The sequence below is a fragment of the Pipistrellus hanaki genome, assembly GCF_964339955.1.
Source record: "Pipistrellus hanaki genome assembly, chromosome: 19".
Lineage (NCBI taxonomy): Eukaryota > Metazoa > Chordata > Mammalia > Chiroptera > Vespertilionidae > Pipistrellus > Pipistrellus hanaki.
The window spans coordinates 2189996-2216783 of record NC_140521.1 but is presented as its reverse complement, the minus strand read 5'-3'; the positions used below and the strand labels follow the sequence as shown (position 1 = coordinate 2216783).

Genomic DNA, 26788 nt, shown 5'->3' with positions numbered 1-26788 from the left:
TAGGCTGATGCTCAGCCACTGAGCCACGCATTTTTTTTTTTTTCCATTTAGCAATAACCGCGCCTCGGGAAAACCTCATTGGTTCCCATACCGCCAGTGCGCAAAGCTTTAAGTTGCCTTTTTAAAATGGAAGGTCCTTCCTGGTGACGTAAGGAAGGGATGAGGCAAGAACCTGGCTCAGGCTGGCCTGCGCCGAGGAAACGAAGGGCTTGGTTAGAAGTAGAGGAAGAGGGGAACCCCAGGCCGCTCCTGCACCCGGTGGAACCAGCCTGCGGGCAGTGGATGGGGCTGGCAGGCGTGTTAACCTGTGTGTGCGGTTTGCATACCTGACTCATGTAGGGGCGGCCACCGAGCTCCACCCCAGGAACTCGGCCCAGGAGGAGTGGGGCCTTGTACCTCCTGGAGCTGTGCCCGCGCCCCGTCCAAGTTATATAAGCCGCTCAGGGCGGCAGCCACGTCCATCACCGTGTCCTCTGCGGCACTCGGCAGGTAGAGCTGTGACAAATGGGCCTCAGGAAATAGAAAGCCCAGGAATAGAACCAGCTGGAGCCGAGGAGCCGGAGGGAACAGCCGAGCGTGGAGAACGGCCCCTCCTGCCCGGTCCAGACCGGTCCTCGCTCCTAAGAACAGAATTCCGATTAAGACGCTTCGTTTCCCTTCAGAGCCTTTATTGAGAACCTACTGTGTGCTTAGGAGAGGGAGGTGTGGCTACGGTACACAAAGACCGGGGGACCGTTTTCGGGAAGGCCTGACGGTCCCGAGGATGTGGGGAGGGCGCCGTGGGCAGGTCTGCTGGGACGGCTGGGGGTGCCAGGAGCAGGGGGTGCGGAAGAGGGCGGCGGGGAGGGGGCTTTCGGCCGCCCGGAGGTGAACGGAGGCCGGGCGGGAGGAGGCCCGGGGAGCCATCGAGAGGCAGGGGCTGGGACGCAGCGGGGACAGAGGGAAGCAGCCTGCACCTTCCATCTAGAAGGAGACCTTCCGGGCCCTGTTAGCCCCTGGTCCCTGGAGAGGCCCTACTCAGTGCGCGTCCCTGTCTTCCCTTAGGTTTGGGTTTGTGCAAGATAAATACTCCGCATCTGCTTTTAACTTCCCAGCCGAGAACAAGCCTCAGTACATCCACGTCACAGGTGAGGCGCTCTGGACAGAAGGGGCATGGGCCCCATGGACAGGGTACCTCCCTGTGGTTGCAGAACTGCCCAGCCCGCCCAGGCCCGGCCCTGGGCGCCTCCGTGGCTGCCACCGGGCCCCACCCTCCCTCCCTCCGTCCCTCCAGGCACGGTGTTCCTGCAGCTGCCCTACTCCAAGCGCAAGTTCTCGGGCCAGCAGCGCCGGCGCCGCAACTCCACCAGCTCGGCCCCCCCGAACATGTTCTGCGAGGAGCGCATCGGCTACAACTGGGCCTACAACACCATGCTCACCAAGACCTGGCGCTCCAGCGCCACCGGCGACGAGAAGTTCGCCGACCGGCTGCTCAGGGACTTCACCGACTTCTGCGTCAACCGCGACAACCGGCTGGTGGCCTTCTGGGCGAGCTGCCTGGAGAAGATGCACGCCAGCGCCCCCTGAGCCCGGGCCCGGCGTGGGTCAGAGGGCGGGAGGGCGGGCGCCCGGCGGCTGTTGTGGTCCATAGGATCGGCCGGGCTCTGGGCACCCGTGGTGGCAGTTTGCCACCGTCAGGGGGCGGCTGCTTCTCCCCCCCCCAGCGTTCTTCCGCTCGAGGAGAAGGAGAAGCCAGCGCCCGCCCAGCGCAGGTGGGAGGCCCAGATGGCCCGTGGGAAGGGGACAGGCAGCCCCAGGAGTGTCCTCAGAGGGGGCGGCTCCGCTGAGAGTCCCCTCCTGCACCCCCCGTGGGCTCCTGGAGCGGGATCTGCACTTCCCACTGGGAGCACACGGGATGTAAGATAACGTTGTGAAATAGTGTACATAGGCTCACGCCGGCTGTACATACCTGTACATAGCCGCCGTGGAGTGAAGTGCCAGGGGCGGCACCCCTGTCCCCAGCCTGGTTTCTACGCCGTCCTACCCTCCCCGCCCCCCCCCCCCCCACGTTCCAGGCCCCTGGTACAGGCTGGGGGAGCACCAGGGGCTGGCCAGGGATCTCACCGGGGACGCCTTGGACCCCCGTTTGAGAAACATTTGGCAATATCTGGAGGCACTCGGGTGTCATAACGGTCAGCAGCGTTCCTGGCACCTGGTGGGTGCTTCCCAACACCCTGCATTGCCCAGGGTGGCTCCTACAGGAAAGAATTGCCCAGCCCTAGCCCCTGGCCCGGCCGCCATGGCTCAGCGGTTGAGCACCGACCTATGAAGTCAGGAGGCCACGGTTCGATTCCCAGTCAGGGCACAGGCCCCGGTTGCAGGCTCAATACCCAGTGAGGGGCGTGCAGGAGGCAGCCCATCGATGATTCTCTCTCATCATTGACATTTCTATCTCCCTCTCTCCTCTCTTTCTCTGAAATCAATAAAAATGTATTTTTTTAAAAAAAAGGAGTGGGGGAAAAGCCCGCTGTGAGTGGTTCCCGCGCTGGGAAGGAGGGAGGGCAGGCTTGGGGCCTGGCTCCCTGCACAGCGGTGAGGGCCACAGCCACAGGCCCTCCGGCCCCCAGTCACCACACCGGCCTCCGGGGCGGCTGGCAGGGGCCGCCAGGAGCGCTCCCAGGCTGGTCTGACACACAGGAAGCGTCTCACCTCAAAGCAGAAGCGAAACGGGCACACTTCCCCTTGCAGGAGGCCAGTCGGACCGTCCCCTCGCCACCGTCTCCTGCTGGGGTCTGAGGTTGGGGGGGACAGAGAAGCCAGTCTGGTCTGGGGACTCACCCATGTCTGCTTCCCACCGCACACATCCTGGGCAGCATCTGGTCACACACTGCCTCCGTGGCCGGCAGCCCTGTGATGGGTGAGTGCCGTTGCTGTTGGGTTTTGTGATTTAGACTCAGGGAGGTGGCCCTTTATCCATCCCCTGCTCCATCCCTACAAAGCAGAGGGAGGTTCATTCATGGCTTAGGCGCTCATTCATTGCTCTCCCGTCAACAATACCTTCAGAGCCATCTGCGTACAGGTCCATGAGGAGAGGGCTGTAAACACCAACGTGCACAGGTCTCTGTTATGGTGAAATCTCGCAGCCATGGGCTGGGGTTCGAGTCCTGGCCTTCCAGGAGCAGCGGGAGGGGGAGGGGTTCTGGAGGGCTGAAGGGCTGAAGGGCTTTGGCACGAAAACCAAGCAAGAGAAGGCAGCCCGGCCACGGTGGCTCAGTGGTTGAGTGTCGACCTAGGAACCAGGAGGTCCCAGTTTCATTCCAGGTCAGGGCACAGGCCTGGGTTGTGGGCTCCATCACTGGTCAGGGCGTGCAGGAGGCAGCTGGTCCATGATTCTCATGATTGATGGTTCAGTCTTTCCCTCTCCCTTCTGCTCTGAAATCAATAAAAATATTTTTTTTTAATAAGCCCTCGCCCGTTTGGCTCAGTGGATAGTGTCGGCCTGCGGACCAAAGGGTCCCGAGTTCGATTCCAGTCAAGGGCATGTACCTTGGTTGCGGGCACATCCCCAGTGAGGGGTGTGCAGGAGGCAGCTGATGGATGTTTCTCATCGATGTTTCTGGCTCTCTATCCCTCTCCATTCCTCTCTGTAAAAAAAAATCAATAAAATGTATTTTTTTTTTTAAAGATGGAGCTATCCTTTATTTTTTTAAAATAGATATATTTTTATTGATCTCAGAGAGGAAGAAAGAGAGAAACATCGATGATGAGAATCATGGATCGGCTGCCTCCTGCACGCCTCCCATTGGGGATGGAGCCTGCAACCTGGGCATGTGCCCTGACCGGGAATCGAACCCTCAACCCCTGAGCATCTTTGAGGTTGATGCTCAATCACTGAACCACACCGGCCAGGCATCAAACATTTTTTGGGTTTTATCATTAAAGCTTCTGAGCCAGCACCAGGTGACACGCTCAGGTTTGGGGTTTTTAAAGCGTGTCTGGCTGTGGTTATACAGAATGGAAGCAGAGGGTGGCGGGGGGAGCCAGGGGATGAGCGAATGTCAAAGCAGGAAGCCTCGGAGAGGCCAGAGTGCTGGTCCAGGAAATCTGTGATGGAACCTCAGACGGGGACGTGGTGGGGAGGGGCGGCGGGGGTGGCTGGGCCACGTAGGAGATAAAAGGGATGTCACTGGCGATGGGTTTGGTGGGAAGGATGCGGACCAGGCCTTTGTTTAGGATGACATCTAGGTTTCTGGGAAGAACTGTTGCCAGGCAACGGAGTGAAAGCCAGGGCGGAGCTGGGAAGGGGCGGGACACCCTTTTCCCTGCAGTTGCGATTGTGCCCGTGTTTGCGAAATACAGGGTGTTGAGAGCCTGGGCATGCACCGCTCCCTGACTGCCTGCGGGGGTGGGTGCAGGTGGGTGGGGTGGGGTGGGGTGAGGAGGCTGGAGGGCTGGGCTCCCGTGGGAGCTGGGGCTTAGCTGTGTGGCACTGAGGGGCAGCTTTGCCGCCTGGGCCTCAGCTCTAGAATGGCTGCCCTGCTGGCCTGGCATGGTCAGGGCCGCCTGAGTCCTATCTGTGTCCCCTGGCGCTATGGCCAGGGCTCCCCCTTGGAGACGGGTTCCTTGTGGGTGCCCCTGACCCAGAGCCTGGAGGCCGAGGCAGCGGGAAGTCTGGGATGTGAGATCCGAGAGGCCTCCCAGCGCCCCTGGCTCCATCTTTGAGGTTATTTTAAAAATATATTTTACTGATTTTTTTTACAGAGAGGAAGGGAGAGGGACCGAAAGCTAGAAACATCAGCTGCCTCCTGCACACTCTCCACTGGGGATGTGTCCGCAACCAACGTACATGCCCCTGATCGGAATCGAACCTGTGACCCTCCAGTCCGCAGGCCGACGCCCTATCCACTGAGCCACATTGGTTTTGGCTCCATCTTTGAATTTTGCAGAGGGGCTAGCACCTGTCCGGCCCTCATCCCTGTCCTCCTGCAGTTCCCTGCTCGGAGGAGGAGAGGCGGAGCGTGGGTGCAAAGCCACAACGCTGGAGGGTGGAAGGGTGCCCTCGGGGGTGGGCTCCACGTGCCTTTCCCTGGGGGTGGGCATCTTCCTGCAGCCCCCAGCCATTTCCCGGCACAGATGGGGCTTGGAGAGCTGTGGGAAGGACCGAGGTCAGAGGCCAGGGGATGGTGCGCATCTGAGAGGCGGGGGTTGGGGAATGATGAGGGGGCATCTGAAGCTGAGCCCTTCGAGGCTGGGTCCTTGGTGACTCTGCAGAGGCCTCTTGCCACGCACCCTGGCTGCAGCTCCTCAATGTCCTCCCTGGACCGCAAGATGCTCTTTGCAAGAAAAGGGATACAGGAAACCCAGCCTCTCCCCACCCCCCACCCCCCTTGCAAACAGCAAAAACCTTGTTGGAACAGAATCTCGGGTCTGAGGTTTCCATGGTGGCTCCACTCGGCTGCCCTTCCCATTGGCCAGGCATCCTGCTCCGGCTTTAGCAACAGCGGCTCATGCACCCATCTCCTTCCTGATTGGCCCGGCGGTGCTGCAGTGCCATGGCAACAGGAGCCGAGGGACCAGTCGCTGCAGGATGACTGGAGTCACCATCTACCCGGGGTGGGGCTGAGAGTCTCCCTGTGGGGAAGGGAAGGGAAGGGAGAGGGGGGTGCAAAGAGGAGCAGGTAACCCCACCTCCTCTCACCGTCAGGGGGGGACCCTCCTCCTCCTGCAGGCGCCCTGGTTGGTGGGCTTCCCCTCGTTTATCACATCTCGGAGCATCTTCCCAGCCCTTCTCTCGCCCCAGGGTTCCTGTCTCTGCAGAAGAAAAGCCAGACCTCTGACAGAGGTTAACAGATTTGCCCAAAGCCAGGAAAATTGCAAGCCAGCATTTGAACCCATATTATATGGCCTGACTAAAAGGCTTTACAGGGTCTTGCTAGAGGTCCTTTAATAAAAAAATAATAATAATTAAAAAAAAAAAAGACTGCTGTAAGAGCCATTTTAGGTTCATAGCAAAACTGAGCAGAAAACAGAGGTTTCCGATAGATTGCTTTGGAAACCTGTTTTAGAAACCGGAGACCAGAGAGGGCAGTAGCTTGTCCCATGTCACACAGCATCCTGATGCCACAGCCGGGCTGGTGGGATTTGCATTGGTGGGGAGCTCCCGGGATGAGCGGGAAGCATACTGGAGAGAGGCAGGAAGGGGTGGGAGGTGAGGGGCCTGCTTGGTCCAGGCCGGAGAATCAGAGGTCCCCTCCCCCCGCAGGGAATGGGGGCCCCTCATCATGGCACCTGCCTCCCCGATCCGATGGGCAGGCTCGGGTAACTCCCTCGGCGGAGGCGGTCTCGTTCAGGTGACCGTGGACCCGGTCTGGCCCCAGCTCTGCTGTGTGAGTGTCGGCTGGGCTGAGCCTCGTCTGTGGAATAAAGGGGTCAGACGATGAGAAGAGACGGTCCCTCAGGGCCGCTCTGTTCCCGCCGTCCTGGGCTCTCTGCCCATCCTCCCTCTGACCTCTCTCCTAGGGTTGCCCCACCTTGATGCCAAGTCCAAATTGGAGATGTTTGGCTTCAAGGTCACCCTTCCTATGCCCCCTGGTCACTCTGGCCAATGCATATGTGCCCTCCCCTCTCCCCCATCTCTTCTCTCAACTTCCGGACCCATGCCTGGTTTGGGAGAAGAAACTCAGCGTTTTCCGAGGCCCTGCTATGTGCCGAGCTGGGTCCTCTACATCCTTTCTCTCATCTAAGCCTCCTCACAGCCCCTCAAGGAAGGTATTTTATTATACCCATTTCAGAGATCAGAAAACCGAGTCTCTGGGGTACCTGCTGCTGCTGCTGCTCAGGCCACACAGCAGAGTCCCGGTCTGGCTAGTGCCGCTGCTCTGGCCTCCCACTGCCTCCGGGAAATGTCCCCGGGGGGCCCCTGGCCCCCCAGGCATTCATGGCGCGGGCTCAGTCAGCAGTCTCCTAGTCCAGGCCGTGTCTGAGCTAAGCCCGGGGCTCAGAGGGATGTGCTTAATGCTCGTCAGCTGGGGGCTTCGTGGTTCCTGAAGCCCTTTCCCAGCTGGGCCCCCCTCACAGCCAGCCCTGGGGAGACTCTGCGCGCCCCCTCCCGCCCCTCCGACCTGCGGCTCTGCTGCCGCAGCAGCGCCAGCCACATTAAATATTAACGGGCAGCTCCTGGCACCGCCGGCCGCTGGGCTGCTCGGCGAGGGCCCAGGCTGCCTGTCCGAGGCAAGGCCGTGACGGGAATTCAGCCCCGCTGGCTGGGAGGGTGTCCCCGGGGGCCGGCTGTCAGGAGCGGAGAAGATGCGCTAATGGAAGGCGTGGCGGGAGCTCTGGAGCTTTCTTCCCGGCTCAGCTCCCTCAGGCCCTCCGCTTCCTGCTGCCGCCACAGTGATCGCAGCCTTTGGGGAAGGGTGTGCTGAGCGCCTGCTGAATGCCAGGCACGGTGCTAGGCTCTGGGGGCGTGGCTGCGAGGGCGATGAGACCCTGCATCCTGGGACTCCCTGTTCGGTGGAGGAGATGGAGAGGCAGCCTCACTGCAGAGGAGAAAGCCCAGCCCTGTGTCTGCCCCGCCCCGCCCCGCCCCGCCTGAGGCTGAGGGGTCCCTCCAGAGAGGCTGGGGTGGTGCTGAAAACGGAGGGCACGCTGCTATGCGTGTCCTCCAATTTTTTACAGAGAGGAGGAAGGGAGAGAGATAGAGAGCCAGAAACGTCGATGAGAGAAACATCGACCAGCCGCCTCCTGCACACACACCCCCACTGGGGATGTGCCTGCAACCAAGGTACATGCCCTTGACCAGAATCGAACCCGGGACCCTTGAGTCCGTAGGGGGACGCTCTATCCACTGAGCCAAATCGGTTTTGGCTTGGCTCATCCTCTTGAGTGTGCTGAACTGCCGATGGGGAGCTACCTAGACCGGTGGTCGGCAAACTCTGGCTGCTCTGTTGACTAATGCGTTTGCCGACCACTGACCTAACCTTCGGAGCCAGGAAAAAGAAAGAATGCTGTCACCCATGGTCTCCCATTTCACAGACAGGAACTCCGAGGCTCGGAGAGGGGAGGTCCCAGCCATCTCAGGCCTGGTCCTCCAGCTTTCCTGGCCCCTCCCATCTCGGCCTCACCTTGTGGGAATCACAGGGAAGCAGGAGGTGATTATCCACATGGTTCCAGACAAAAAATCTAGAAAATTCTGGCTAAGGGACACACGCTCCCTCACCCTCTGCAGGACAGAAGCAAAAGCCTTTTTCCCCTGATTTTAACCAGATGCCACAGCCTCGCCCTCTCCCCGGGCTGAGCTTGGGTGGGGGCGAGGGCATGGAGACGGGGCGTGTGTGTGTGTGTGTGTGTGTTCTGGGAATGCCGCTCTGAGCTCCTCTGGGCACAGATTGCAGCTCCCGGGAGGGACGTTTTCACACGTTTTAATGCCAACAGCTGCCTCGGGAGCCGATCTGCTTCCGCAGTGGGCTCTGAACGGGGGGCGGGAGGCTCTGGACGGTCCCGAAATCTGTGGGCGCAGGCTGAGCTCAGACACAGCGGGGGTGGGGGGGTGGGTGGGGGGTGGGGGGGGTGGGTGGGGGGAAGGAGGGCATGTGGTAGCAGCAGCAGGACAGGAAGTGGGCATGAATGGGGTCCCGGGGTGACCGCCTGGAACACTGAGCAAGTGAGCGGCTGACCCTTCTAGGCCTCATTTTCCCCGTCCAAATCACAGGGCTAACCACCTCCCTCCGGGAGCTGTAAGGATGTGGGAGAGCCCTCACCGGTGTGGCTCAGTGGATAGAGCGTCGGCCTGGGGACTCAAGGGTCCCAGGTTCGATTCCGGTCAAGGGTATGTACCTTGGTTGCGGGCACATCCCCAGTGGGAGGTGTGCAGGAGGCAGCTGATAGATGTTTCTCTCTCATCGATGTTTCTGGCTCTCTATCCCTCTCCCTTCCTCTCTGTAAAAAAGAAATCAATAAAATATATATATTAAAAAGAAAAAAGGATGTAGGAGATAGCATATGGGGGTAAAGTACCCTCCAGCTGGGCGGAGAGCCAGCCAGGGATTCACCAGCTGAGATGCTGTTGGTGGTGGGGTCACCTGGGGCAGCACATTAACATCCCATCTGGGTGACACCGATCTGCGGGCGGGCGGCCCCTCCTGCTCCAGACGGTAACCATGCCAACGGGGCGAACACCGCCGTCTCTTCCAGAACAATGCCAGGGTTCTTTTTAATATGTCCCTCGGTGTCCAGACTTGTCGGGGAGCTAGAGTGTCCCAGAGTGCCCTGGAGGAAAGCAGGACGTGCCTTTTCTGGGTCAGCCGTTCTCCGGGCTCTGGCAGCAGGTGCTGGCAGCGCGCAGCAGATCGGGTCCCCGGTGAGGAGCTGCTGGGACCACCGGCTCCGGGTGGGAGAGTGAGGCCGCAGGACCAGCTGTGGCGGCCCCCCGCTTCCTGCTGCCGGCCCCGGGCTGGCCCAGGACCAGCTCAGTCTGATCCCCAACCCTGAGAGACAGGTGTGCTGAGTCCCATTCAGCAAGTGGCTTGCCCAAGGGTACTCAGCTGGGACCAGGCAGAGAGGGTTCCGATCCAAGTCCGGGCCCCCCTCCCCCATCACACCCCAGGCCCATTGGTCCTCAGGGAGCCTCGGGGTTCGCTCTGTTCCCTGCGGAGGCCTGTACCGGGGAAGACACAGCAGACCTGGCCCGGAATGGGGCCCTGCTCTCTGATCTTTTTTTAAAAAAATTTTTTAATTTTTTATATATTTTATTGATTTTTTACAGAGAGGAAGAGAGAGGAATAGAGAGTTGGAAACATCGATGAGAGAGAATCATCGATCAGCTGCCTCTTGCACACCCCCTACTGGGGATGTGCCCGCAACCAAGGTACATGCCCTTTGACTGGAATCGAACCCGGGACCTTTCAGTCCGCAGACCGACGCTCTACCGCTGAGCCAAACCGGCTTCGGCCTGCTCTCTGATCTTAATCATCGGCCCAACATAATGAGGGAAGCTAGAAGGGTTCCTCTAGAGCTGGAGGAAACTGGGGTCCCCTCCGGTGCTGGGGACCCTGGCCTCCTGGAGGGCAGGCCTGTGGGGGACAGTTACTATCTGCCGGGCTCTTTAAAGATATGCGCTAGGGGAACCACGAGCCTGGTTTGTTAACCTCGGTTCCGTGTGTGGATGCCTCTTCAAGGCCGGTGAAGCCTGGGGCGGGGCCTCCCCCCACCCCCACGGGCAAATCCTACTTCACCGGGCTGCGTTCCTCCTTTCGGCATCACAGCGGAGGGGAGGCGGCCAGGGAGGCTGGAGTCTGCGCAGACTGGACCGGCCTCTCCGCCCCCCTGTAATCTCAGTTTCCTCTTTTGCTAGATAAAGGGTCAGGCCATGGTTGACTTAAAATATATATATATATATATATATATATATATATATATATATATATATATATATAATATATTATTGATTTTTTAACAGAGAGGAAGGGAGAAGGATAGAGAGTTGGAAACATCGATGAGAGAGAATCATCAACCAGCTGCCTCTTGCACACCTCCTACTGGGGATGTGCCCACAACCAAGGTACATGCCCTTGACCGGAATCGAACCTGGGATCCTTCAGTCTGCAGGCTGAACCGGTGAGCCAAACCGGTTTAGGGCAGTGGTTGACTTTCAAAAAAAAATTTTTTTTTTAAATTGATTTTTAGAGAGAGATAGAGGAAGGGAGAGGGATAGAGAGATAGAAACATCCATGAGAGGGGAAGTCATTGATTGGCTACCTCCTGCAAGGTCCCCACTGGGAATCGAGGCTCAACCAGTGAGCCACACCAGCCTAGCAACTTTCAAGTGCCCTGCCAGCCTTCCTCTGGTCTCCCGAGATTGCTATTCTACAGTTGCTTTTAGCAGTCCTTCCAGGCCGAGTTCCAGATGGTAACACTCAGGTCCCGGATGTTACCTGCTTTCCAGTTAATTCCCCGTCTCCCTTCTAACGCAGGGCCGTCTGACTGACTCTGCAGGAGCGCCCCCTCCCAGGGCTGAGCGCACAGTAGGTGCTCAGCTAAATTCTCAGCGCCAGAGGCCCTGTGTCCCCGGGGCTGCTCTGTGCATGCTGTACTTTCTCCTCGTTAGCGCCTGTTGTAGTCATTGGGGTTTTCCTGGTTTGTCCAGGGCGGGCCCAGCCCCAGCCCAGGGCCTGGCACCGGCACCCTCAGCATCTCAGCGTCGACTGGCAGGACCGGGTGGGGCTTAGGGACCAGCCAGCCTTTCACCCCTCTCTGTGGCAGCCTGGTTTTGAGCTCAGATCCTGGTCCCGCCACTTCCAGGCTGTGTAACCGCCTTGGGCGAGTCACTAACTCGGCTTGGAAAGCATGGAGAGCCCAGCCGTGCCCACGTGCTGGTGGGCTGTGAGGGTGACACAGGATTATACCCATAAAGGCACACCCTAGTAGGTGTGCCCCTCCTCTCCAGGAAAGTACAGAATGCCTAATGCCAAGGATCAGGGTGGGGCAGGTGGCGCATTGACCTGGGTGTGTGCGTGCGGGGGAGAAGGACCGTCCCCCGGGCCGGTGCAGGGTGCGGCCCAGCGGAGCCCTTCGGCTGCCGGGGCTCGGGGCCGGCGAGAGGGCTGGGCGGGTCCGACCCGCCCCTCCGGGCACAAGACCTCCCGGATGCTCCAAGAAGCACAGGCTTTATTTGCGTTTCTGGTCCTTCTCAGGCCAGACCTCTCGCTCGGATTCGGGGTGCGCTGTTCTGAGTGGGGGTGCGCCCTCGCGCTGCCCGCGCAGGAGCCACCCCGCACCCCCTCCTCCATCCCCGCACTGCGCCCCGCGACCCGCTCCCGCCTCCCGCTGCGGCGGCGGCCGCAGACTGCAGCACGCGCAGGGCGCATGCGCGGCCCGGGGGTGGGCGGGGCCGCGGCGGCGGCTATTTATAGTAGGTGACGTCACCTTGAAATAGACCGTTAGGGCCGGCCCGCCCTTCCCCCCTCCCACTCGGGCCGCTCCCTGCCGCCCGCCGTCGCGGCTCCCACTGCGCAGGCGCCCCCGGCCGGCCCCGCCCCTCGGCAGCAGCCTCTCCTCAGCGGCGGCGGCTGCGGCGGCGGCGGCGGCGGGCAGAGCGCGCGGGGCGAGCCAGCGAGAGGGCGCGGGCGGCGCGGCGGCAGCGGAGCCTCGGGCGGCCGGCGAGCCAGTGCGCGTGCGCGGCGGCGGCGGCCTCCTCGGCGACCGGGCGGGCGAGTCAGTCAGTCAGTCAGTCAGCGAGCGGCGCGGGGCGCGAGGCGAGGCCGAGCCACAGCGACGACATGGGGGATCGGGAGCAGCTGCTGCAGCGGGCGCGCCTGGCCGAGCAGGCGGAGCGCTACGACGACATGGCCTCCGCCATGAAGGCGGTGAGCGCGCCGAGAGCCCGGGCGGCCGGGCGGGGTGGTGGTGGGTGGGGGGTCCCCGGCGTGAGGGGCGGGAGCGGAGGCCCCGCGGCGGCGGCGCCCTCGGGGCCACAGGCGGCCCCGCGACCCACCCCGCTGGGCGCGGCCGCCCGCCCGCCCGCAGCCCGCGCTTCCCGCGCCCCGCCGGGCGCCCCGCCATTTCCTGCGGCCGGACTCGGGCGGGGTCCCCGGTCGGGGTCGCGCTGCAGCCCTGAGGGTCGGACGGGGGATGACGGGCGTCCCCCGCGGGCGGGCGGGGGTCGCCGCTTCCCAGCTCCGAGCTCCGCCAGGGGAGGGAGGAGGGGGTGGCCCTTGGGATCGCGAGGCAGACACAGCCCTCCTTCCAGAGCCTTCCCCCAGACCCGGGGCTCCCTCCCCGCGTGCCTTCCTCCGCACCCCAACTTGCAATAAAGAATCGTCGCTAGCTAGGGGCGCCCCGTCTCTCCTGCCTTTTTTCCCCCCCCTTTTTTTTCCCTGCCACGACCTGGAGTCTGTCATTCCGGTCTGCTGGGCTCTGCTCGCTCGGATCGTCCTCTCCCCCCCACCCCCCAGCTCCCCACGCCCGGGGTCTGTCTGGCTTTGTGTGCGGGAGGGAGACCCCCATCCCGCAGTGCAGGCGTGGGCCCCGCTCCCGGGTTTGATGCTGGAGATGAAAACGAGGCGTGACTCCTAAGCCCGTGTGCGCCTTTGCATTCTCAGACCCTCTCAGATAGCTCCGTTCTGCAGCCCGGTTTCCGGTGGAGGATGCTGGGAGGGGTGAGGTGCGGGGTGGGGGTGGGGGTGGGGGGGCAGCCACACCCTAACCGTGGGTTCGACACCCTCCACCTGCGCTTCTGGGAGCTCCAGCTTTCCTGTGCCACTGCCCCTGTCTCCTCACCTGATCGTTAACGCTCTCTCTCAATGCACGTTGCTTCTCTCCGCCTCAAGGTCACCCAGGGGTAGAGCTACGTACACCTGCGGCCGCCAGCCTGAGACCTGGAAGGATTCGCCTGGGCCCCACCTGAGACCTAAAGCGTCTCAGACTATTCGGGGGGCGGGGGGAGCTCCCCAGAAATCTGCATTCTTACCAGCTCCCGGGGCAGATGTTAGTGGGCTTACGTGTGAGAATTTCCTCCCTGGGCTTGGCCGGCCTTTGCGAGGGGATTTCTTAGGGGAAAAGCCACCCATCCAGAGGTGCCGTAGCATTTCTGAATCATCTGCAAAGCGCCTTTGGAGGCTTTTGATATTACTGTGATATTAATATTGATAGGAGGTATGTTGCCGACGTCAGTATGTGGGACTTCCCAGGTAAGAAACATACATGAAGCGCCGTGTTTGCAGGAGCGTCCTTAGTGCACACGAACAAGGCGTGTTCGGGAGCCACAGCCACAGCCCGTGTGTTGACTCAGTGACGCCATGGCGTGGCGTGGGGTAGATAAGGGCTTTCCCCCACACCTGGGCCCTCTAGCTTTGGAACCGAAGTCTGTGCCATGCTGGAGGCCCCGGTTAAGGAAATAAATGGAAACGATAACTCATTTTGGAAAATTTCTCACCAACAGCACTGGCCGTGTGGCCTCGTTTCCTTGGAAGAGGCCCCGAGCTCTCATTTCTTTGTGATAAAGCCACTCTGCCACACAGCAAGTCCCGCTCAAGTGGCCTCTTCTCCCCAGTAACCGAGCCCTGCTGGGATTAGGCCGGGGGCCGAGGTCGGGGGGCTCTCTGGACATTTTAGGGAGGCCCTGGCTTCACCCTGTGAGTGATGGAGCCTTTTGGGGGATGAAGGCAGGAGACCGGAGAGAAGGTGAATTGAAGTTACAACAAAAAGACTAGAAGGTGTGTTCTGAGCGCTGGGGAACCTGAGGCTCCTCAGGCGGGGATGAGGAGGAGAAGAGGAGAGAGAAGCAGCTTAAGAAGTAGATTGGGGCGAGAAGATGTGGGCTTTCTGCCCTTCATATCCAGGCGTGAAAAAATGCCTCCCTGCAGCTCCTGTGTCCAGCTTTCCTCTGAGGCTGTGAGGTAGCATTTCACACACCCACGGCCCCTCCGGGTGCCGGGAACCTGATAGTGGACTGAACTGGTGGATGGAGGGAATAAGCCCTCCAGCATCAAATATTCAATCCAAGCTGTAATCATGTCTCAGAATTGGGATAAACCCTTTCTCAAGGTAACTCCTGTAAAAAAAAAAAAAATTAAGAACATTTCTGTGTGTCAATACGCCTGTTTCATCTATTAAAATTATTATTTTTTTTTGTCATCGACATTAATGGAATATGTTTATTGGAAAGGAGTTGGCAGGGGTCAGAGGGAAACCTAAGTTGATGCTTGTATGTTCCATTCTTAATGTCATTGAGAAGACTCAGTCTCCGTTTTATTAATGTCGCAGACCTTCAGAGCTTTGGGAAAGAGGGAATTCTGGTAGCCCTCTGGCTCTCTGTGGGCTTTCTCCCGGGCAGGTAAGTGGACTGCTGGGAGGAGGACGGGGCCGCACACAGAGGGAAGGAGTGCCCGAGGCCACCTCTCTGTGACCTTGAAGCTTCCATCTGGGCGTGGGGTCCTCTGCGGTGTAAAGCTGATGTCGGTGTAACTATCCAGCTGATTTCAGTCTTCATTCTTCTAACCTTTCTCTTTTCCTCTATCATATACGTGGTCCTCTAATAATACTGCCTGCTTGTAGCGATCAATGTTTTAATGGTCCCAGCGCCCCCTGGAGGAGGCTGTGGGTAAGCTCTAAGCAAAGTCCGAGCATCGGAATCCGGGTGTCTCACTCCGCTGAGAACTGCCATTCCGCTCACTCGGTAAATTGAAGAGGCAAGAAATGGCTCACGATATACAGGGGAGCCTTCACGCGCTCCACTCTCAGACCTGGTAGCTTATGTGGAGTGTGAGAGTGGGAAGAAACACGGAAGGATTCTAGAACCCCACGTGCTTGTCAGCACCGACACAGGATGGGCAGAAACGTCGGAAGGACTGAGTATGTGTGTGCAGGAAACAAGGAAACAGGAGGACGAGGCACTTGGCCTGGGCGGGGGCAGAGGGCTCTAATCCCGACAGCTGTGAGCTTATGGAAAAGGGGCGGAGCAGGTGCCGAGTGGCCGGGGTGAGAACCCGCGCTGCCGAGTGTAGAATGAACGATGATTTGAGGTGTACCAACCCTGTGGTTAGTGTGAAACCTTAAAACCACGGGTACTACAGTCTGCAATACAGATATAAACCCGAGGCCTGTTCCCACTAGCCGGACATTGAGATGTAATTACTGCTTTGTCACCTAATGTCTGAGGAAGGAAGAAGGCTCTAGATCCTTGCAGTATCCGAGTTACAAGGCACTTCAGATAGCGATTTTGCTTATTCTCTTATGTTTTAAATACATTGATTTGAGAAAGAGTAACATCGATGATGAGAATCATGATCAGCTGCCTCCTACATGCCCCCTATTGGGAATTGAGCCTGCATCTTGGGCATGTGCCCCGATCTGGAATGGAACCGTGACCACCTGGTTCATCAGCCACACCTGGTTCATCAGCCACACCATTTTATTTTTATTTAAAAAAAATCCCGAGGATATTTTTCCCATTGATTCTAGAGAGAGTGTTGTGGGGTGAGGGAACAATGAGAGAGTGACATTGATTGGTTGCCTCTTACACGTGCCTCTTCCAGGGCTGACAACCTGCAACTGAAGTAGCTGCCCTTGACTGGGGGCATCAAACACAAGACCCTTTGGTCTGCAGGCTGATGCTCTAACCACTGAGAAAACTGGTCAGGAGTGGATTTTGCTTATTCTCTTGAAGACCAAGATTTTTTTCCCAGCTTATTCAAAATAATAATGGGCTTTGAGTCCCTGCTATGAATTAAGTGCAGGGCTATGTTAAGTTATACATGTGGTATTTTAAGAAACGGATACACTCGGCACCCGTTGTTTTTCTATGTTGCCTGCAGTATAAGCCACAACCCCCCAGATTTCAGGCTTTAGGTTGTTGGTAAAATGGTTAATGTCCAAGTGGAGGCCACCTGTTTTCTGTCCCCACTCCTCGCTGCCATGGCATTCCTCTCCGTGATGGGTGTTGGCACTTTCCTGCGATCAGAGTCTGGCACGGCTTCTGGAACCTTCAGGCTGGCGCTTCCAGGGGAAGGAGCACGCAGTATGCCACTCAGATGGGGCTGTAGTTCCCTCCTGCCAGTGCCTACGGAAATGGCCAGCCATGTCGAGAGTAAGACCCAGGCAGGCTCAGTGATGGAGGGGTGGCTGTTGTCATTAACCATAAGCTGGCGTGGATAAGAACTACCTGCGCTCATTGCTCTGGGCTTGCAGCTGAGCCTCTCCAGGGGCTTACAGGCCTGTAGCCCAGCTTGGAACCAGGCAGAACCCTTACTTTGAGGGTTTTGACTTGAGGAAGAGCCAGCCAAGAAGGCTTTCATCATCCCTCTAACTTTAGTTTTTCTTTTTTTTTTTTTTTAATATGTTTTATTGAATTTTTACAGAGACGAAGGGAGAGGGATAGAATGCTAGAAACATCGATGACAGAGAAACATCGACCAGCTGCCTCTTGCACATCCCCTACTTGTGCCCACAACCAATGTACATGCCCTTGACCAGAATCAAACCTGGGACCCCTCAGACCACAGACCAAGGCTCTATCCACTGAGCCAAACCAGTTTCGGCCATCCCTCTAACTTTAAAAAACAAAACAGGTGTATAGGATTCTGCCACTGAAGCTTAAAGGTTTTATGATGTGGTCATGTTTATCTGATTGTTTATGAAAATCGTTTTCTTCTGTTACGAAATCTAGTATGAGAAGCTAACTAGCTGGTGGCGTGGGGTGGGTGAGTGTGAGGGGGGTGGCGGTGTGTGGAGGAGCGGTGAAGGGGCAGTACCAGCCCGGCTGTGGCCTGGCCGCTGGGGAGGGCATTTTTGTTTGCTCAGTATTACTTGTGAGGCTGGCTGTTTCCCAGAATAAGAACTTTAAGTTTTCCCAAATACTCCCTGTGCTATTTTTAGCAGTGGGTCTATTTTTACTCCCAAACGAAGAGTTTATTGCCTGGTGAGTTAGGGAGGAGGCCCCGCGGGATTGTGAGTAAGCCGCAGTGTCACAGGAGGAGAAGGGAGTTCTTGGTAGGCCCGGTTATTGGTGACTCTTCCCAATGCTGTGTGATGTGAAGCAGAGAGGGGGAGGTGAGTGCGCCGGCTGGGACTGTGTGTGTGGAAAGGATGCAAGACCAGGGCCCACAGGAGCCAGTCCCTAAAGGAAGTGGAGAGTGGGGCTTTATGAATGGCAAGGGCCCACCATTCAAGATTTGCAGGAAGTGTGTAAGCAGGAGGAAACGAGGTGGGGAGAGGGCAGGGGGCTGGGAGCAGAGGTGGGGAGCCCTCCCAGGTGGGGTTGCCAGGCGAAGGCTCGGACGAGTGTTGAAACTTGTGTTTGAGCGGAAGGAAGAGCCATTGTCTAGGTCTCTTCTGCGGCGACAACTCTCTGCCTCGCCTTCATGTTCTAATCGGAACCACTGGGAAACAGGATTGTAGAGACGCAGTAAATCACCCCCGGAGAATCCCCGGGTGGTTGTGCTGGTTCCCTGTTCGTGTGGTTGGGACCCCAGTTGGTGCTTTCCACTGGGCCAGCGTCTGCCTCCCTTAGCGAAGGACTGGACTTCTCTGGTCTCCTGGCTCCAGTGCTTTGGAATTTGAAGGGTTGGGAACTGGGGCTAAAGGATGTTATGAAGGCTCTTTACCATAAGGATCGCCAGTCAATGCGGCTGTAGATCTGTTTGGCTTTAATGGCCATCTGGTTTTCCTTTGACATAATTTTCCTTCCCACCTGGGAACACGCCCAGTTTTTTTTAGTTATTTGATCAAGCAATAAGCCTACTTTGATTCCCTAAGTTTCTCTTCGTTAACTGCATTGTAACCCAGGATGATTAAAAAAAAAACAAAAAAAACTACCATATTTAAATGTATCCAGTGAGGTCCTGGCCAAGGTTCTCGGAACAATGCTTGCCTGGTGAAGTTAGTCACCCTCAGCTGATGCTGACAGTGATTCATTCAGACTGGCAGGCAACCAGGTGATTGTTACATAAACACGCATGCTCCTCGTTAATTGTTTTCCTTGTGGAGGTGTCATTAGGAATACCGCCCAGGAGCCTTTTCTGGCAGCTGATTCCTGATGGGGAGAGGGAATGCTCCCTGAATTCCTGAAATCCAGACGCACCCACATTTCATTTCCATTAAGAATCAGCCTCATGCCTTACCCATGCCTCTTATTTCCCAGGGAAAATGGAATCCTAGGACTTGGGAGCCACAGTCCTTGGAGATCATTCGGGCTGACCCCCCTTTTACTTTTGATGAAAGGTGGTGATTGATGCAGTTCACACAGTGGGCTCAGGCTGAACTCCTGCTGGCTTAGGTTTTTTGTTAAAACCTAATGCCCCGGTACAGACATCCTAAGTGCCGTGCAGTGTATCTGTGTGCACTGGGGCTGCTGGTGTGCTGTGGGGAGTTACCTCTGTGCATCTACAGAGCCTAACACAGCAGCTTCCTCAGTCAAGGATGGAGGATGCAGGGACCCTTTTGGATACATTTGCATTTTCATGTCAAGTGGCCGTCCTCAGATTTACTTCCTGCAAGATCTGAGGGCTCTCCAAATTCTGTCCTTGCTTCAGGCTATGTTTCATTGGCCATTGGCCCTAGAAAAGGGCTATTCCAGAGGATTCAAGCGTCCTGCGACCTTTCAGAGTATTTGATACAGAATTTTGATTTATAAGGATTTCTTCCTTAAAAGACCAAATTATCAAACAAGTGTCTACAAAGACTATCTTTCGGATACACAGATGAGTGACTAAGGTACTCACGGTTGGAGGAAACTAGTGTGTCCAGCTGGAGTTGAAGGGAGCCTAGATGTGGGCTAGTGGAGAGAAGATGGGCAGATCATAGGACCACAGAGCTCAGAGCCCACTCTGCCAGTGTGAGAGGAATGAGGAGCCTGGCCTGCAGGCAGCGGCCTGGGGAATGGGCAGGGGCGACTTGTAGGCAAAGACAGAGCTGAAGATAGAAGCGGGGTTGGGTTCATTGAGGAGGCAGAGGAGAGGAAATCCAGGGTAAGGATCACGGCAAAAGAATGGGGACTTTGGACAGGGAATAAATCGATTAGAAGAGGGAGCTGGTATTTTATTTTGCCTGGGCTTTGTTGAGTTGGGGTAGTGGATAATTACTTGTTTCACTTTGTAGGAACTTGGCACAAGTTTTCCTAATTTTACACAAAGTGATTGCATTTGTTGCGTATGTTTGTTTTGAAAATTCTGGATTCTGACTGCTGTCTTCTCAGTCCGTGTTAAGCATGTCTGTTTTTAATGTGCTGTTAATAGCTTTCTCCATTGAACTTGGCTTTCCCCCTCCACTGGAGGAGATTCTGTCCTTATTTGGTGTGATTTACACTAATAGCTTTCTGTTGTTGATTAATTTATGGTTTCCCAAGTGCTTCTCTTGACCAGCAGGTCATGTAATTAAGGAATCGCCCTACTTTACAGAAGATCCAGGCCAGTTTAGCAACTTACTGGCTTTGCTGAGGCCTAGACCAAGGTTTTTTTTACTCCAAGTTTGCCTTAGTTTCCTAGTGCAGCCCCCAAAGACCCACAAATGGGGTGGCTTACAGAAGTGTGCAGAGCTGTGCTCCCTCCGACGCTTTGGGGAACTGGTCCTCACCTCGGTCCTGGCTTCCGGTTGTCATTGATGTTCCTGGGCTTGTAGACAGCTCTCCAGTTCTGCCTCCACCATCACAGGGTGTTCTCGGTGTGTTTGTTTGTCTCCGAACCTCCTTTTCCTTATAAGGACGGCAGGCATTGGCTGTCGGATCCACCCTAATGCAGGGTGACTTCATCCGAACTGATTACATCTGCAAAGGCCCTTTTCCAAATAAGGCCACACAGCCAGGTGCTACAGATCGGGACTTCCTCAGACCTTTTGGGGTGGGACACGGCTCAACAACAACACAGCCCATCGTTCTTGCCACCAACGACATAGCTGGCTCTAGCTGGCTCGCTTGGAGGTGGCATCATGGAGAACTGAGGAATGGCATCACAGCTGGTGACATTTAACGGGACCCGGCGAACAGGTGGTGCTTCCATCCTTGGTGGCCAGTAGGGTTCCTGGCAGGTGGTGGAGTGAAGCTTGTGCTGAGCAGCTCTGCTTCCTTTCAGCGGAGGCTGGGGCCCTTCCCTGCCCCTAACGCATCCGCTGTGGCTCAGGGGAGGGAGGGCCGGGTGTCCCAGTGGGATTCCATGGAACCACTCTGGCCGACACTCTGGCCACTAGGTCTGTGTGGTGTGTGATCTCATCTGGGGAGTGCTTACCTATTAAGTGTTATGAGGGAGGCTTCATTGCTGCTTTCTAGACTATAAAGTTGGAAGTAGAATCTGGAGCAGACTTCCAGTCTGTAAGTGTTGAACATTTGACAAAGGAATCGTACGATCTGATTGTTGAGAATATCTTGTGCAGAACAGCTGGACCTTTGGGGCTTTCCCACTCAACTCTAGGTGCCATCACCTATGACCTTCCATGGTTCCCTTCTCCCCTTACCTCTGCCCAGGCGAAGGCGACTCAGAGCTCAGAAGGTCTGAATTAGGGATGTCTCAAAGCCCTAATTTAATACTTTGAGCTTCAAGTAGTTGTTTCTCTGGTTAGATTGCAGTCTTCTGATTGGCTTTCCTGCAGACTGGCTTGTCCATAATCTTGCTTTGGAGAAGGGTTGTTGGTGAGAACGAAGGGAAGGTTTCTTTCCAGGACTGTCGGAAATTGGGTCTCGGTGTTAACATCTTCGGCATTTTGCAGGTGACAGAGCTCAACGAACCCCTCTCCAATGAAGACCGGAACCTCCTCTCCGTGGCCTACAAGAACGTGGTGGGCGCCAGGCGGTCTTCCTGGAGGGTCATCAGCAGCATCGAGCAGAAGACCATGGCCGACGGGAACGAGAAGAAGCTGGAGAAGGTGAAGGCTTACCGGGAGAAGATCGAGAAGGAGCTGGAGACCGTGTGCAACGACGTGCTGGCCCTGCTGGACAAGTTCCTCATCAAGAACTGCAATGACTTCCAGTACGAGAGCAAGGTGTTCTACCTGAAGATGAAGGGCGACTACTACCGCTACCTGGCCGAGGTGGCCTCCGGCGAGAAGAAGAACAGTGTGGTGGAAGCCTCCGAGGCGGCCTACAAGGAGGCCTTCGAAATCAGCAAGGAGCACATGCAGCCCACGCACCCCATCCGGCTGGGCCTGGCCCTCAACTTCTCCGTGTTCTACTACGAGATCCAGAACGCGCCCGAGCAGGCCTGCCTCTTAGCCAAACAAGCCTTCGATGACGCCATCGCGGAGCTGGACACGCTAAACGAGGATTCCTATAAGGACTCCACGCTCATCATGCAGCTGCTGCGAGACAACCTCACCCTCTGGACGAGCGACCAGCAGGATGAAGACGCGGGCGAAGGCAACTGAGGAGCCTTCCCGTCCCGGCCCTCCCTCCACCCACCGCCCCCTCCATCACTGATTCTTCCCGGCCACAATCACTAAGTATCTAGTGCTAAACCTATCTGTATCGGCAGCACCGCTACTCAGACCTGTTCCCCTGCCCCCTGGGAAGCAGGCTCAGATCCGTCGTGGGCATTGCTGGATCGATGGTTCAGGGAGCCCACGGGAGCTTTCTTTTGAATTGTGTAGACAAGTGCGTTCTGATCGAGGCATTGTACGATGCCTGTGCATAGTGGGGAAAGTTTAGGAAGGAGAATGAGCCCAAACAGGCTGCGATGATATTTAAGCGACCCATTTAAAACGAGCTGATAGTGTTTTGTTAATAAGCAGTACATCTTGTGCATGCAAAAAAGAATTCACCCCTCCCGCCTCTTCCTTCAGCTAATGGAAAACCGTTAAGGGAAGCTGATACAAAGAGAACACTGCTTCTTTCCATCAGCTTTCTAGAAACTGTTCACGTGAGGTTTCAGTAGCGCCTTGTTTCGCCTCTTTAAATTATGATGTGCACAAGCCTTTTACATGCGATGCATCTAAAGTTTTGATACCTGTAGCTTTTTTTTTTGGTTGCGATTGTTTAAGAATCATGGATTTATTTTTTGTAACCCTTTGGATAGTGTCCTTGTGTATCCTGACAACGCCACGTGTGTCAGCCCATGTCAATCAAGATGGGTAATTATTGAAATGCCAGACTTCTAAATTAAATGTTTCGGAATTCAGTGGGTAAATAAATGCTGCTTTGGGGAGATTTCTCTAGGTGTATGGTCTTCATTTCCCCTCCTCAGGGAGCTGTGTCACAGCTCACCACATTGAATCCCGGTTTGTGTCTCACACATGAAGCACTTTTCATGCAGTAAGTTTTTTTGCCTTCTGGTTCCATTACACATTTTGTAATGCACACATAAGACTCCTGCATTTTAAATAATTTCCTGTGAGCCAGCCAACACAGCCTCTCTTATCCCTTACCCTCCCTGATAACTCTACTTTTATGGGAGCCTCTGTGAGGATCAGGCCTTGTTTAGCTCGGGAGGGAGGGTGTTTGTCCCACCCTACTGGGGTGCTGGTTGGTATTAAAACTCAAGGTACCTAGTGAGCTTATACATGTACTCAAAAATTTTTTTAAAATTTGTTTAAACATTTTTAAAACTAATTTTGGAGAGGAAGAGAGAGAGAAACATCAATGATGAGAACCATTGATTGGCTGCCTCCTGCACCCCCCCCACTGGGGATAGAGCTGCAACCCAGGGCATGTACCCATGACCGGGAAACCACCAGCCACTGAGCCACACCAGCCCGACCTCAAATTTTCTTAACATTTTTCCTGTATTAGGTGTAATAAAATGTTAACTAGGGACACAACCTGGATTCCTGAAATAACTTTTACTGGTTGATATTAAGAAAGCTTTGAATAATCTTTAAAATTGAAAAACGAGCCTCCGTGTGAGTTTAAAAAAGAAGACCTAATTTCTGAAGCGGGCTCCCTACTTCTTGCTCCCCACTTCTTGCTCCCCAGCACTTGAGGCTCAGCATCACCAGTTGGATTCCTCCCCAGGTGATGACTCCAGCCCCTCACAATTGTTACCACCTCCAGGGCGGTGCCTGGGACAGCGGATTGGTTCAGCTGACTTTAGAAACATCGGTTGCCTCCCGTACATGCCCTGACCCCACAACCTAGGTATGCGCCCTGACCGGGAATCGAACCCCCAACCTCTGTGTACAGGATGATGTTCCAACCAACTGAGGCCCCAGGCGGGCCTTACCTACTTTATTCTTGACTACAGCTTCCTATTAGACTGGCCAAATGACCCCATTTCTGTCCTTGAGCTTAAATTGTGGTGCACAGAACGTTTAAGCAATGAGGTTTAACCTATTTCCTCATTTTGAAGTAGAGGACTGACCCACGTGTTATAAAAACTCCCGAGGTAGCCTGCTTCCAGTTGGCCTAATTGCTGACTAAAATGGTTCCCCAGTTTCACTTCAATTAGGTCAGGTATCTTAAAGCCACAAGCTTTACCCGGCCAGGACACTTGGCTTTGACACACATGTAGACATTGAAATTTTTCTTATGTGGTGTGGCTGGGTGAGGGTGTCGTCCTGTACACCCAGAGGTGGTGGGCGGTTTGGTTCCTGGTCAGGGCACATGCGTAGGCTACGGGTTCGATCCCTGGTTGGGGCCCAATGTTTCTCACGGATGTTTCTTTCCCTTCTCTCAGAAATCAATAAAACACACCAAGAACTGTTCTGACATTGGCAGTGCTCTTCAGAGCAAGGGCTGTGGGGAAAACTTTCATTTCACGCCTCGTCTGTCTTTCTAAAGGTTTTGTGCCCGCCCTACAGATGAGGGTTGCAGGCTCGATCCCTTTTGGGGCGTGCAGGAGGCAACCGATCAATGATTCCCATCGTGGATGTTTCTATTTCTCCCTCTCCCTTCTCTGAAATAAAAGAAAAAATTAAAAAAAAAACATGAATAATTGATTGACTTGAGGCCAGGATTTTTTAAAAAATGCAATGACCAAAGGGAATCCTTTGTAGTCTCACCCCGGTCTACTACCAATGAGCCATGTAAGAGACAGGGTCCTGAGGCCTCAGGGTTTTTTTTTTGTTTTGTTTTAAAAAAATATATTTTGATTTTTCACAGAGAGGAAGGGAGATAGTTAGAAACATCAATGAGAGAGTCATCGATCAGCTGCCTCTTGCACGCCCCCTACTGAGGATGTGCCCGAAACCAAGGTACATGCCCTTGACCAGAATTGAACCTGGGACCCTTCAGTCCGCAGGCTGATGCTCTATCCACTGAGCCAAACCGGTTTCGGCTCAGGATTGGTTCTAACATCATCTCTAAATTGATGGTGTGACCTTGAGCGAGTTCTGGCCTCTCAGCAGCCCCTGAAAAGGAGGCGAGTGCTTTTTTGGGGGGCGGTTCTCTAGTGCCTTGCTGATTCTGAGATCCTGTTATTTCCAACTGCTCTGGGATGGTCCTCATCTCTTCCTGGCCTTTCCCCCCTGCCCTGCCCCTCTTCCTTCCGCCCTTCACATCTGTTCCCTTTGCATCCGCCCTCCACCCTCTTCTCTTTCCTGGCCGCCCCCTAGTTCCACTGAGACGGTTACCATGGCAACCATCTCCTGGAATTGACATCACTCATCTCCTAGGCGACTGTTTCCAGGGCAGTGACATCAATCAGTCACCATGGCAACCCTCCAGGAGGACAGTTCTGCAGTGAAATGGGCAAACAGAATCCTTATGTATTTCTGGGGGCTGGGGGTAATGCATGGAGCATATATATATATATATATATATATATATATATATATATATATATTTTTTTTTTTAAAGAGAAGCATCTCAGGAGCAAGAAGAAAAAGTGTTGGGCTTCCTTCGAGGGGAAACGTGGGAACCCAGCACGGGGCTTGGAAAGAGCAGGAGCTCTCGGGCGAATCCCCATCCTTCCCTTCCAATAACTAGGCTGACCGCGTACTATGTCACCCAACTGGGACACGGGAGCGGGAACCAGGGCACATTATGATGGTGCTGGGACGACGGGTGAAAACTGGGCCTTCTTAAGTAAACCAGGGCAGGGGCCCCGCCCATCATCAGGAAGGTGCCTGCCCTCCCTCCCTCCCCTCATTAGCATTGATCCAGCTCCTCCTGCGTGGGGGCACCCTGACCCCAGGGTGAGCAAAGCCAGCCCGGTTCCTGTCCTAACGGAGCGCACAGTCCTGTGTGTGCTGGGGCCGAGGGAACCTGGGTGCGGACTGAGAGCGGTGCTGGGAAGGGAACACACAGAATGCCAGGGAGGTGTTAACAAGAGGACCAGCCTGGCCGGTGAGCCAAGTGCTGTCAGGCCGGCCACGTCCTTGATGGTCACCTCCACCATCTGTGCTGAGGAGCCGACAGAGGGTCTGCGAGGGGATGAGACCCTCTGCCCATCACGGCTGCTTCCTCTCCACCACGGGCGCTCTCCATCGGCCTCTAAGGTTCTGCCCAGGCCTGTCTCCCCTGGAGGAGGGATGGGTGGGAGGCTGAGCCTCAGTTTTCTCCTCTGTGAAATGGGGATGATGACAGCAGCAGCGCCTGCCCCCTAGGCTGGTGCCGAGGTGGAAGGAAATGTAACTGATGAATCATAGGGACGGTTAGAGTCAGGCCGGGAGGGCAGGAGGTGTGGGTGTGCACAGGACACAGGGCCGGGGGGTGGAGGCGGAGAGGCTGGGGACAGCGGCATATGGACCAGCTGGCTGCGGGCGGCGCCACCTCCTCACCAGCTGGCTCCCCAGGAGGCAGAGTGGTTTGTGCCCCTCATTCCCAGCCCCGCACCTGCTCCTGGGGGAGGAGGGTGGGCCCGGCCTCCCCCGGGAAAAGCAGGGAGAGCTTGGGAACAGGAGGTGGCATCCCGGAGGCCTAAGCCTGGGGTAGGGGTGGGGGAAGGACTAAGCGGCCTGTGTTTGGGCCCTCGGCCCCCATCCTCCTCCCAGGCTTACTCTCAGCCCCACCGTCAAACAACCATGGTTTTGCTACGGCTTCCAACGGCAGGATTTGGAAAGGCACAGACCGCTGAGTTTAGGAAAGAGTGAAGCCTACTTAGCCGGTTTGGCTTTGTGGATAGAGCTTCAGTCTGTGGACTGAAGGGTCCCGGGTTCGATTCCGGCCAAGGGCACATGCCCAGGCTGCAGGCTTGATCCCCAGTAGGGGGTGTGCAGGAGGCAGCCTGTCAATGGTTCTCTCTCTCATCATTGAGGTGAGATTAATAAAAATATATTTAAAATTAATATTAAATATGTTAACATTAATATATTAACTAATTAATTAATAAAATATAAATTAATAAAAATAAAAATATATTTTAAAATGGAGTGAATAAACAGGAGGATTAGGTCCTATGATTCCAGGACATGTGCGTGCGTGTACACACACACACACACACACACACACTTCATTTCC

General features: G+C 55.8%; 2 protein-coding genes across 7 annotated transcripts in view; both read left to right on the top strand.

Moving 5' to 3' along the window:
- Nucleotides 1-2487, top strand: part of DEPDC5 (DEP domain containing 5, GATOR1 subcomplex subunit) — a 47313-nt gene extending 44826 nt beyond the window's left edge. For all 6 annotated transcript variants that reach the window (XM_084867284.1, XM_084867285.1, XM_084867283.1 and 3 more), the window contains 2 exons: nucleotides 1045-1127; nucleotides 1274-2487. In XM_084867284.1, the coding sequence (XP_084723410.1) occupies nucleotides 1045-1127; nucleotides 1274-1566 (376 nt within the window). In that variant the 3' untranslated portion in view covers nucleotides 1567-2487. The remainder of the gene's footprint in view (nucleotides 1-1044; nucleotides 1128-1273) is intronic.
- Nucleotides 2488-12019: 9532 nt separating this feature from the next.
- On the top strand, nucleotides 12020-22600 carry YWHAH (tyrosine 3-monooxygenase/tryptophan 5-monooxygenase activation protein eta). The gene is made up of 2 exons (XM_084867971.1): nucleotides 12020-12341; nucleotides 21169-22600. The coding sequence occupies exons 1-2, from the start codon at nucleotides 12255-12257 to the stop codon at nucleotides 21820-21822; spliced, it is 741 nt and encodes a 246-aa protein (XP_084724097.1). The 5' UTR covers nucleotides 12020-12254; the 3' UTR covers nucleotides 21823-22600.
- Nucleotides 22601-26788: the final 4188 nt, after the last annotated feature.